The sequence below is a fragment of the Castanea sativa genome, chromosome 6 (genome assembly GCF_040712315.1).
Source record: "Castanea sativa cultivar Marrone di Chiusa Pesio chromosome 6, ASM4071231v1".
In the NCBI taxonomy this organism is placed as follows: Eukaryota; Viridiplantae; Streptophyta; class Magnoliopsida; order Fagales; family Fagaceae; genus Castanea; species Castanea sativa.
In genome coordinates this window covers 42,773,739-42,787,207 of record NC_134018.1, presented here as the reverse complement: position 1 = coordinate 42,787,207, position 13,469 = coordinate 42,773,739, and the positions used below count along the sequence as shown (strand labels likewise).

The 13,469-nt window shown below is 37.6% G+C and overlaps 2 protein-coding genes across 2 annotated transcripts; one reads left to right on the top strand and one right to left on the bottom strand.

Annotated features, from left to right (window-relative positions):
- LOC142640000 (uncharacterized) lies at positions 1–3,959 on the bottom strand. The gene is made up of 3 exons (XM_075814115.1): positions 2,754–3,959; positions 2,295–2,393; positions 1–1,455 (listed from the first exon to the last, which is right to left on the bottom strand). Exons 1-3 carry the CDS (start codon positions 3,957–3,959, stop codon positions 1–3), a joined length of 2,760 nt encoding a protein of 919 aa, XP_075670230.1.
- A 3,807-nt stretch (positions 3,960–7,766) lies between these two features.
- On the top strand, positions 7,767–12,732 carry LOC142641207 (uncharacterized). The gene is made up of 5 exons (XM_075815610.1): positions 7,767–8,494; positions 9,028–9,145; positions 10,146–10,260; positions 10,680–11,729; positions 12,136–12,732. Exons 1-5 carry the CDS (start codon positions 8,296–8,298, stop codon positions 12,391–12,393), a joined length of 1,740 nt encoding a protein of 579 aa, XP_075671725.1. The 5' UTR covers positions 7,767–8,295; the 3' UTR covers positions 12,394–12,732.
- Positions 12,733–13,469: the final 737 nt, after the last annotated feature.

Here is a 13,469-nt window from a genome sequence, read left to right as displayed (position 1 = left end):
CTAAGCCAAGAATTGGGTAAGTCTATGGACTGCATATGTGATGTCTAGCCTGCTCAAGGTCAAGTACATGAGCTTTCCAATGAGTCTTCTATATTGGCTCGAATTGGAAAGTAAAACTCCACTGCCTTTAGACAACTTCAGCTTCTGTTCCATTGGTGTGTGAATTGGTTTGCATCCTGTCATACCAGCTTCCTCAAGAACCTCTAAGACATACTTCCTTTGGGATAAGCTAATCTCAGTCTTATTTCTTGCAATTTCTAAACCCAAAAAATATTTGAGTGATCCCAAATCCTTGATCCCAAACTTCTGATCTAAGACAGATTTTAGTGAGACAACACAAGCATGATCATTGCCAGTGATTACCATATCATCAACATAGACAAGTAAAGCAGTGAATGAAGACCCTTTGCTGTGCACAAATAAAGAGTGATCAGCCTGAGATTGGACAAAACCAAGCTCCTTTATAGTGGCTGACAACTTTGTGTACCATTGTCTGGAGGCTTGTCTCAAACCATAGAGAGACTTAATTAATTTACACACCTTAGGAGCAGCTGAAGGAGCAACTAAAGAGGCAGAAATACTCTCCCCCTTACTGTGAAAACCAGGTGGTAAAGTCATATAGACTTCTTCATCTAAGTCTCCATGCAAGAATGCATTGTCGATGTCCAATTGGTGTAGTGGCCACTGCCTAGCAGCAGCAAGAGCAAGTAAGACTCTCACTGAAACAATTTTAGCAACAGGGGAAAAAGTTTCCAAGAAATCAAGCCCTTCTCTTTGAGTATACCCCTTAGCAACTAGCCTGGCCTTAAATCTCTCCACACTACCATCTGGATTGAGTTTAACTCTGTAAACCCACTTGCAGCCAATGAGAGACTTACCAGGAGGCAAGGTAGTCACATCCCAAGTGTGGTTTTGCTCAAGGGCTTGAATTTCTTTGTCCATAGCAGCCCTCCAAAGTGGATCTTGGACTGCTTGAGAAAAACTAATAGGTTCTTTGGGACTAGAACTCACTGCTAGCAAATAGGAATGATAGCAAGGTTCCAAATGAGAATAAGTGAGACATTGAGCAAGATCATAAGGGGCACCAGCTGCAATAGTAGTACGAGCATAGTCCTGCAGATAAGCAGGAGACCTGACATCCCTGGTGGACTTCCTAAGAGGCACTGGAGGCACTGAAACAACTGGTGGAGATGAAATAGGTACCTGTTCAGAAGGAGAGATCTGGATAGGACTAAAAGAAGTAGGAAGATGAGAAGGAACATCAATAGGAGCAAGCTGAACAGAAACAGGATTATCATCAAAACACAAGGGGGTAGAATCAGAAATGCAAATAGGTGAAACAAAATTATCATTACCAGTAGAGCAAGAAGCTTCCACAATAGAAGGAAGAAAAGGATCTGTAAGGTTAGGTGAAACATAAACAAAAGGGAAAGAATTTTCATGAAAATCACATCCCTAGAGATGAAGACCTTGTTAGAAGACAAATCAAGAACCTTATACCCTTTTACCCCAAAAGGATATCCCAAGAAAGCACACTTGACAGCCCTAGGTGCAAATTTAGACCTGTGATTTGAAAGGGTGGAAGCAAAGCATAGACATCCAAACACTTTTAAGTGGGCATAGCTAGGTGGATGACCAAATAATACTTCAAAAGGTATTTGATTTGAAATAGTAGTGGAGGGGATTCTGTTGATTAAATAAACTGCTGCAAGAATGGCATGACCCCACAAATGCAAAGGTAGATGTGACTGAAACATGAGAGCCCTTGCTACATTAAAGATGTGTTGGTGTTTCCTCTCAATTACTGCATTTTGTTGAGGGGTTTCAACACAGCTCAAATGATGCAAGATACCTTTCTTAGCAAAGAACTCTCTCATGAGAAACTCAGTCCCATTATCTGACCTTAAAATTTTTATTTTCTTAGAAAATTGAGTTTCCACCATAGTGCAAAATTGTTCCAAAACTGATTGTGTTTGAGATTTATGCTTTAACAAATAAACCCAAGTGCACCTAGAGTAGTCATCAACAATAGTTAAGAAATGTTTGCAATGGTCAATAGTAGGAATTGAGAAGGGTCCCCACAAATCACAATGAATCAACTCAAAGCAAGATTGAGACAAATGAGAACTTTTATTGAAAGGTAAGCGTTTTTGTTTAGCAAGTGGACAAATGGCACAATTAAAGTTCTCAACAGAAATGAAACTAGGTACATCATGTTGTTTTATTGAAGCTAGTTTGGCATTGGACAGATGACCCAATCTGGAGTGCCAGATTTGAGCTTGAGAGTTGTGTACGGAAGCTGTAATGATAGGTGTAGAAATAATGGTTTTGTCCAGCAAGTAGAGCCCATTGAATTCTTTACCCATACCAAGTGTGCTCCAATGAGCAAGGTCCTGGATAAAACATAAGGATCCAAAGAAAATAAGGCAACAAGCAGTGGTCTTGACAAGTTGACTGACAGAAATAAGATTGAAACTAAATGATGGGACATAGAGGACATTATGAAGGGTAAGATTTTCTGAGATTTTGACAATGCCAATATGAGTAACAGTAGCTACTTCACCATTGGGCAAATTGACATATGTGTTTAAGGTAGCAGTGACAGTGGTGAAACATGTAATGGAATGGACCATATGGTCGCGGGCCCCGTGTCCGTGACCCAATCGCGGGCACTTAGGACCTCTTTGTTAACTATTTTAGCAGAAAAATGGAATGCTTCAAGGAAGGAGTGAAATTAAGCAATGAATCGATACCCGACATGGTATCAACAAGGCCGGAATTTGCATTTTCGAAGATATAAGGGATGTGGAAGGTACACCAGTTGCAGTAGGCACACCAGGAGCTCCAGAAAGAATGCTAGAGACAGCAGCACTTGTACTGACATTTGCAACATGGTGGGAAGTACCTTGATCAGCCCCTGAATTGAAGAGAGCAAGTAATTGCTCGCACTGTGCCTTAGAAATAGGACACTGAGCAGCTGTATTAGAAGAAACTTCAACAGCTTGGCCTTGGGAATAAGACACTTGATTAGCATTGAAATTAGGCTTGCCTTTGTGCTTGTAACTTGGTGGATAGCCATGAAGCTTATAGCACTTGTCCACGGTGTGACCAAGCATGTTACAATGAGTGCACAAGGGCCTTTCCTTCTTAAAACCACCTCTATTACCTGCATTCCCTTTGGTGTTGACATACATTGCCATTGAATCAGGTTTAGGTGTGAAGGCAGCACCATGACCAATGCCTTTGTGAGATTCCTCTTGCAGAACTAGAGCATACACTTTGCTCATTGAGGGAAATGGCTCAAGCATTAGAATATGACTCCTCACAGTCTCAAAACTCTCATTGAGCCCCATTAAGAACCTCATAACGTAAGATTTCTCATGTGCAATGCTCAGAATCTTCATTGCTCCACAAGTACAGGTTGGCAGTGGTTCATAATGAATCAATTGATCCCAAAGCTTCTTGAATTTAGAGTAATACTCAGTTACTGATAATTGTCCCTGAGTTATCTGTGAGATTTCTTGTTGAAGATTATAAACCTTTGGTCCATTTCCTTGAGAGAACACACGCTGCAATTTAAGCCACATCTCCCTCGCAGTCTCACAGTACATGATGCTGCTTGAAACATCAACATGCATAGAGTTGATCAACCAAGAAAGCACCATTGTATTACAACTTTCCCAATCTTCGTACAAAGGTGAATCAATTTCAAGTTTACCAATCTTGCCATTCACAAATCCTATCTTTTTCTTGGCTGTTAGTGCTAGAACCATAGCTCTAGACCAAGATTGATAGTTCTTCATTCCCAATAAAGGCTGAGTGACCAAGATATTACCTGGATTCTCACTTGCACTAAGGAAGAATTGATTTGGAGAGTTAATCTCTGTGTTAGGTTGAGGAACATGTTGTGTGGATTGATTGTGCATATGAATAGAGTCATTTCCTTCAACAGAAGCCATTGAAGCTACACACGAGTTTGAATGAAAACTCTACTGAAATTTGAAAGAAACACAAGAATTCTTCGAAAAATAGTATGAATAAGAACAAATCAAGACACTGAGGATCGAAGAAATTCTCAAGGTAATTTCTGTTTGATAAGCAAGAAAATTTCGAACAAAATGACACAACTAGCAGATGCTAGTGGCTCTGATACCATATAAAACTGGAAAAGCTAAATAAAATTGAGAGAATTTCATTGATTGAAATCTTATACAAGAGAATGAATTGAATGAATTAAATACAACACTAGCTACTCTGTTTATATACACAGTGAACAGTAACTAACTCTACAATTGGCACCAAAAACGGTTATTCAAATATTCTAGAATATGTACACGTGGCAGCCTTGTGTAACTGATCCCTGGATTTATGGAATTGACTCCCTCAATATTCCTGGATGAAAAACTCGTGATGTGGTATTGCCTCAAGTAATTCCGTGATTGCCGTGTCAATCATGTCCCTCGATGCTAGCCCCGTGGTCCGTGTAGTGCTCACCACATCAAGAATGCCGCCTCACCAACGCACCTTGCATCAAAGAATCGCCGCACCGACCGCCGCTTGTGGCTTGGCTAGTGCATCCCTTATCAGCTACTGCTGCACCATTAGCTACCTGTGTGACTTGAGGCAAGCAGCATTGCCTATCAGTTTTAACAGGAAAAAATAAATTATGGGGTCAGTTTTTATTATTCTAATGAGATCAAAGATGATTGGAGGCAGTGGCGAAGCTAGGATTTTAGTCTAGAGGGGGCAAAATCAAAAGACGATATTAAAAGTGAAATTTATCTAAAAAACATTAATCAACAATAATAAAAAAATAAATAAGTAATTGTAAGCAAATATGAATATATTTCATATTATTAAAATAAATAAACAAAAACAACCAGTTTATAGCTACTAAACAATTTACAAACTGATGGAGTAAAAATATGATTAGTGTTATTTAAAAAATATAATGAATAAATGTTTGAAATTATTTTTTGTGATTGGTGACATGCCAATTTGTAAGACATAAGTAGTAAAATTTGTAATATTCCTAGCATCATTCAAAGATAAAATGCTGTGGAAAATATCATAAATAATAAAAATGGTGTAAATAATGATATAAAATAAAAAATAAAAAATAAAAAAATAGTGAAATAGGGTGGTTTGGTCACTTTCAAGTTTCAACAAGTAGAAGTCTTTTTTTTTTCCCCCTCCATGTGACTATTAATACAAAAAAAAATTAGGAGTCGGGGGTGCAGGTGCCCCCCCTCGCCCCCCTCTGGCTCCGCCAGTGATTGGAGGTATTTTATTTTCCTAGTAAGATGATTTCGAGTTGGACATTAATGAAGTAATTAAATGTGAAAAAGAAATGGGAAGAATGGTTTTGTTTTTTTTTGGCAGATATTGAGAGAGGGCAAACCATAAACTCGAGGGCAAACTTATGGTATTTTTATAGAACATTGAAGATTAAAATCTCCTCTCACCAATTATCAAATTGTCCTAAAAGAAAAAAAAAGTGTTTGAGGACTTTAATATAATATATGTAATAATGTATGATTATCAATAAATAAATAAATAAATATATATATAATTAAATTACAAATAAGAAATAAGTTTTGTTAATTGGTGTCCTTGTGAACCTTACCTGCTACAATAAAAATCTATAATCTGATTTGTGCATTTCTTATGGGGAGTCAAGGCACAATTAAAGTCTGTATTTTATTAGTTATTATATTATTATTTTCCAATACAAACCCTTCTGAGTCTCCTTATAAACGAAGGTAAAACCAAAAAAAGATTTTGTAAGAGCCAATAAGTAAAATTTTATGTATCTTATATTTAATAAAAATTGTAAGATGGAGGAGAGATTTTTTAAAAACCAGACTGCCATGGCCCTCCCTTCATCGCCGTGCTCCACCCCGGTGAGCTCATGTGATTCCAATGTGCACAAAGGCTAGACATGGATCGGTTAGTGTTAACAAGTGCACAAGAGCATATGCATCCTTTAGTACAAAGCCATTAGTGTTAAAGACTGCACAAAAGCATTCTTTAGCGGGAAAGCAGTATAGTTAAGGAAAGCAAACCAGTAAACACTTAGGAGCTTCACTCCTTAATCAAACCGGCTGTGTAATTTCTTATAAATAATTGTAAGATATAATAAACTCGATCGGTAAAATCTCTTTTTCCTAATTCCAATAATCTTTGTAGATGATGAACATTGGTATCATTTTGCATGTTTTACGCGTCAATAAATCGTGCAACAAGAAACAAACTCATTGACTCAATCGTTGGAACCGATGCTCAATAGGAATGGATTGGATGAGTTTTACCATTTGGCTTGTTTGAGGTGATAATAAACTGGCTGAGGACACAATGTATTGAAGTTCCCTCCACTCTTGCACATTAAAATGCAAGTTCCCATTGTATAAACCGCGCCTAAAATACAAAACAAAGGTTCGAATTTAGGAATCTAAATAAAATATTTAATTTTTTGTAACCACCTCTCACATGCATTTCTTGTTTTTTTTAATAACTATTTTTTTCAGATTGATTTAAATATCCTTTTAATATAGTGCTTTACACGTGAAGAATTTAAATGTTATACAACTAATAAAAAAAATTGTTGATTTCTAATACCACTCATGCTTAACTAAGAAATGTATCATTATCTACCTTAATCACCTTATATGATACAACCTATTAAGGAGATGACCTATTATAAAGAATCCAAATTTTAGAAGCGTTTTACATTGCATCGACAAGATTGATATTTCAAAAACAAGAACCGTTGTTGCACTGAAAAGGTTGCAACAAAAGAGGTAGGAAAGTTGAAGTCAGCAATGACAGCTTTTTTGTCAACATGGCCGATGGTTGTTGTTGATAAGAAATATGAAAAAGGAAAGATGAATTATTTGAGTTATTCAAGATGAGTTCTTATTTAGGTTGTTAGTGATGAGATTTAACCATCTCTACTTTAGTAGTCAGTCTAAAATTTGGATAGTCAGCCTAAAATTTGAGTGGCTGATCTATATAGATTTAAGAGGATTTATAATAGGCGTGACTTGTAACAATGGTAGGCTTATGTGATTGATTTTAGATCAAAGGAAAGGGGTTGAAAGGGAAATATCAATACGGTTTGGTAGGCCTTTATAAATCTCTTGCTTACTACTACACCACCAAGGTTAGTTTTGTATGCCACCGAGGGGGGGGGGGGGGGGGGGGTGTTTTGGAACCACCATTGTCGTTGCCATTGGAGGCTGATGGTTGGTTTGATGCGATCATGGTTGATGTGATCCATGATGAATAGCCCTACCTATTAAGACATCACTTAATTTAATGGTTTAAGCTTAAATATATTAATCTATCAATTTAATTTAGTTATTTTTCTTAAAGCCTTCCTCTCACACCTACAAGGGCCACAACCCTTGTAACACATCATTCAAATATTTAAGAGCTTATTTGGTTAGAGATTTTTAATATTATTATTTAAGTGTTGTAAAAATACATATAGGTTAAAAAGTGTTATTAAAAAACATGCTTCAGTATTTAAACGTTGAGAGCTGTTATTTAAACATGGAAGGGTATAAATTAGAGTTATAGAAGAAACCAAGGGCAAAACTGCAATGTCTCCGTTTCAAAATTCAAAAAAAGTTTTAAGAAATAATAATAGTTCAGGGCGTTATTGTAATTACACCCCCACCTAATAGCCCAACCTGAAAACGTAGGCTTTAAGTGATGGAAACCACGAGAGCTGTAAGGTCCACCTCCCCATTTCGGACCCCAATACTCACATATTTACCATTTAATGCCACTCCATTTCTCTCTCTCTACTGTGAAGTCTCCGATCTCTCTCTCTCTCTAGCTCTTCCTCTTCAGCTCTGTTCAACTTTTGGCAGTTCCTTCAAGCTCAATCTCTCTACTTCTCCTCTAAAGCTTCAACTTCGCTCTGCAACAATGGCGGTTTTCTTGAGCTGAAGCCAGTATACTATATACTCCACTCTTTTTGTCTCTCTCTTGAGCTTCTACAAGTCTGTGGCTTTATATGAGGTCAAAGTTCTAGTTTGGAGAAATCCGAGCTGAATGCACTAATTTACGCTTCGATTTCAGATCTAATTCGTGCTGGTTTTTGTTTGGAGGAAGTTCATGATGACTCAAAACGGTGCGTTTGGTGAAGAAATCGTTGGCAGTGGTTGGAGAAGTGAGTGAGAAGCTAAGCTATGGTTTTTTTTTTAGGTTAGTGGCTTAGGGCTTCTGTTTACTACTATTTTTGATCTGTGATTATTGGAGAGTCGTGGAGCTAGGGTTTTTTTGGCGATGAATCGGAGTTTTAGGGCACACGAGTCGCAAATGCAAGCGGCGATGAGACAGAGGCAACAGCAATTGGGAGGTCTTAGGGTTTCGGTGATGAAGGAGAAGGAAGAAGAGCTCGCATTGTTCCTTGAGATGAAGAAGCGCGAGAAGGAACGGAATGATCTTCTTCTAAATGGCTCGGAGGAGTTCGATGCGCCATTAGGTAATGATTTCTTCGAAATTTGTTCCATTTTTCCCTTTTGATGTAGTGCAATGTAGTGTTGGTGTTCTCACTTCAATGTTATTTGCTTTTGTTATGTCTGATAGAATATAGAAATTGCAAGAAGGTTGATTTTGCTTGTGAATATAATTTTTATTTATTCGAATAATAGAATTTCAAACAAGATTAGTGTTTAATTTTTATAAGTTCATAAACAAAAAGTCATTAATTTTGTAGTCTTGGTTGGTAAAGAATAAGTTAATCAAGAATCTAGTGAATAAGCTCGAGCTTGTTTGACTAGAAAATGAACTAAGCTTGAACGTGTAATCTAGCTCGGCAATGAGCTCGAGTTTGGCTTGCGTAATTGTGTTTGAAATAAAATTTAATGGACCAATCTTGAACTTGTAATACTTGGCTCATTTTATAAGCCCTAATGGCTCTCCACTAAATTGTATGGAAATTTTCTGATTTTAGATTATGCAATTGGTCTAGATGATTGCTATTGCGTATCTAATTTGGTGTTCTTTGTATTGTAGGATCAAAACCCGGAACTTCTCCTATATTTAATATTTCATCATCGACACCGGCACCAACACGCAAGACGGGTGCTGATGATTTCCTCAATTCTGAAAATGATAAAAATGACTATGACTGGTAATGTGGTTGTGTTCTTTTAGATTCATATAGTAAGCATTACTAATTTTACTAGGGTTTATTTTTTCCATTGTGGGCTATAGCTGCCATTAGCTGAGATGGAATTCTAGAGAATTAGGGAGATACTATAACTTTTGCGCTTGCAAATTAGACATAAATTCATTTATGACTAGTTTGCATCCTCCATGACTATGACTGGTAATGTGTTTGTGTTCTTTTAGATTCGTATAGTAAGCATTACTAATTTTACTAGGGTTTCTGTTTTCTCTTGTGGCTTATAGCTGTCATTAGCCAGGATAGAATTATAGAGAATTAGGGAGATATTAAACTCTTGCGCTTGCAAATTAGACATAGATTTCTCTATGAGTAGGTTGCATCCTCCCATTTGTTATCTCAGGCTTCTAAGCAATTTCCCTTGGTCTTTCTTTTAGTTTTGAGTTTTGGGAGAATATAACATCTATTATGGGATGCAGTTCCAAATAGTGGAAAACAATGAAGAAAGAAATTTTTTTAAAATTAGTTATTAATACATGTGTAGTCAATGGAAGTGGGCAGGCTGTAGATGTGACAAAAAGACATTTTCAGGTGTTTCTAAATTCTATTATCACAATAAAGGCATTCTTTTCATCCTTAAAAGAATCAGTGTCTTTTTCCCTTTTCTTGTTATAAACTTTAGCAATGTTGTATGATGATCTTTCTAAGAACTTGAGAGGGATTTTCCTTCCTAACTTTAAATCTGCATCCATATATTATCATTGGATTTCCTATTGAGCGAAAGGTTTCAGTTTTTGTTGCAACACTTTCAAATTCTTAGATTCATTAGTAATTAAATGGAAAGTGCTTTTCATGGTTACAGATAATGGAGCAGTGTGACTGTGTTTGTCTCTGCTCCTTCTATGTGTGTGGTTTTATTTGATTTAGGTTTGTTTATACAGATTTGTAACGAGTTGCATATGGAGTTGTTTAAGTTGGAATTTATTGATTTTTCTTCTGTTTTCAGGCTTCTAACGCCTCCTGGTACCCCTCTATTTCCTTCTTTGGAGATGGAATCACAAAAGACTGTAATGAGTCAGCTTGGTACCCCAAAGGCTCGCCCCACTGCCCTGAAATCTAGGGTGAGCAGTCATAAATTTTCTAAAGTTTCTGTTACTCTTTTATACTCAGTAAATGAAGGCTACTTGTGGATCAGAATGTCACATGTACATTCTACCAAATATTCAAATTATTCGAACCCGTTAATACTTTCATGTCTCACAGGGTGGTCTCAGGAATGCTTAAATTGAAACTTAACATTGTACTAACACATCTAAGGTTTACGACTATTAACCGATCTTAAGACCTTGTCTGCTATTGAAGTTGAAAAATTGTTGTAGTTTCACTTAGATATGATGATGCTTCTTCTATATTTATGTCAGTGATTTGAATTTCATGGCCGCGAGGCAACATACTGTTTAGGATTTTCCGTTTTCGAGATAACATTATGCTTGAATTCATGAAGTCAATTTGCCAAGTCATTCCTTCATTGTCTATGTAGTTGGCAAACCCACAGCTAGAGCCTACTACAAGGAGCAACTTAGTATCTAAACAAGCAACCTCCTCCCCTGGTTTGAACACTTCAAGTGCTGGGATTCGCAGGCCTTCATCATCAGGGGGTCCAGGATCAAGACCTGCAACACCAACTGGGCGGCCCACATTGACCACGACGTCTAAACCTTCAAGATCCTCCACACCTACGTCCAGGGCTTCATTACCTTCAACTAGGCCCTCAGTTTCAGCAACAAAGCCCACAGTCTCAGCAGCAAGGCCCACAGTTACGGCAACTAAGCCCACAATTTCTGCAACTAAGCCTACAGTTCCTGCAGCTAAGCCCACAGTACCTGCGAGATCCTCTACACCATCGCGGTCTACAGCAAGATCTTCAACTCCAACTGCAAGACCCACTTTACCTTCATCCAAGCCAGCATCAAGAGCAGCAACACCAACTCGTAGACCGTCTACACCATCAAGTGCACCGACAGTATCCGCTCTTCCAATTAAGTCATCTTCTTCAATTTCAAAGTCCATTCCAACGACATCAAGAAATCCTGCACCATCACGTGGAACTTCCCCAACGGTGAAGTCCAGACCATGGAAACCGTCAGAGATGCCTGGTTTCTCACTTGATGCTCCACCGAACTTAAGGACATCAGTACCTGAAAGGCCACTGTCAGCCACTAGGGGTAGGCCTGGGGCACCTAGCTCTCGATCGTCCTCCATTGAGCCTAGTTCTAATGGAAGACCAAGACGGCAATCATGCTCTCCTTCAAGAGGAAGGGCTTTGAATGGCATTCTTCATGCCAGTGGGAGTTCTGTTCCAGCAGTGAATCGTGGGCATTCTAAAGTTAATGACAATGTGAGCCCTGTCTTAATTGGAACGAAAATGGTTGAAAGGGTAATAAACATGCGTAAACTGGCACCACCAAGGCAAGATGACAAACATTCTCCTCATGGTAATCTCTCAGGGAAGTCATCCTCATCCCCAGACAGCTCGGGCTTTGGAAGAACACTCTCAAAGAAGTCTCTAGATATGGCTATAAGGCATATGGTATGTATGTCTTTCCGTATTATAGGAAGTTGCATTTGTACCATATCAGATTGGATTCTTTGGTGCTATATTGCAAAAATGTCCATCTTATACCTTTGTTTATTAGATAATCTATTAATGTTGCTAAGGCATATGGTATGTTTGTCTTTCCGTATTATAGGAAGTTGCATTTGTTCCAGATCAGATTGGATTCTTTGGTGCTATATTACAAAAATTTGCATCTTACACCTTTGTTTATTAGATAATCTATTAATGTTACTATGGCATAGCATGCTCATCCCCCTTTTTTGTGTACATTCATGCTAACTGGTGCTATATTTAGTATTTACTCTACTTTGTATCCTCAGAATTTTTTTCCTTTTCATTTTCAAAGTCATTTTTCTGATATGAGTTTCCCCTTGAGCAGGATATCAGACGAAGCATTCCAAATAATTTACGGCCATTAATGACAAATATTCCAGCATCCTCTATGTACAGTGTGAGGTCTGGGCCTGGACGAAGCAGAGCTATTAGTGTTTCAGACTCTCCTCTTGCCACGAGCAGCAATGCTAGTTCTGAAGTTAGTGTGAACAATAATGGCCTATGTTTAGAAGGGAGTGAAGTAGAAGATGATATCAGCAGTGAGAGAGGTGGTCGATCACCTGCTAGTATGCGTGGCAGGTGATAGTTCTGAGTGCACTCTCCTGAGATATAAACTGCATTCTCATCTCCTTATATTCCCATTTTGAATTTGAATCATCCTGACTGCTAAAGAGGAACCGAATTCCCTGAAAGAACTGACAGAGTCATGCTTCTATGATTAATGTAAAGTTATTCAAATTGTTGGGATTTAAGCCTATGTAATTCATGATTGTTGTTAAATTAGGGTAAGTAGTTTTGTACTGGACAGCCTCTCTTGCCCATTTTTCTACACGGTTATGGGTTGTGGTACTTCCTTTGGAAAGTTGGACCCTTGTCACTGAAAACTAGAAATCAAATTACCTCTCCCCCATTCTTGCTTCTATACTTTGCTGAGAAAACATTCAAGGTAAACGAAGCAGCACGCTCATATGTGGGGTGTGTCTGTGTATTTTTGGGCCAGTGGTAAGAGGATTCTAATCCATCAAATTGCGCACCTATTTTTGGGAGTGTAGCCCATGATCTGATAAAAAAATTTCATTGCACTTGTATGTGTTTCAATTTTTTAAAAAAACTAGTTTGCATTATTAACCAATAATAATGAAAAGAACAGAATAATAATGAAAAAAAGACTTCTGATACTTTCATGGTTTGCGTTGTTATTAGCCAATGATAATAAGAAGAATTCCTAGTTTGCATGGAATTTTAAAGCTCAAAGTCTCTGATTGACGAATAAGAAATTTGAAACTCAATTCTCGCTTATATTAAAAATCGATTGGTATCTTGGTTTAATGATAAAAATTATCATTAAAAATGGATGTTATTGGTTAAAACTCTCTTTCTCAAAAAAAAAAAGAAAAAAAAAGTCCTTTCAGACTGGTATAAGTTATAAAACTACTGAAGACAGCATTCTAGTATGACACCAAAGCGCATGCGGATGGCAAAAGAAGCTGGGCTATCATAATCCATGACCATACCTAATGCTTTGGGTTTGCACTGAATTTGTAAACTACTTTCAATTTTGGTAATCTGTGTTCACTTATATACTCCCCCTCTTGAAGCTCCATGAAGATCTTCAATATCGTTCTCATCACATAAGGCACATGCAGTACTACTTCAAAT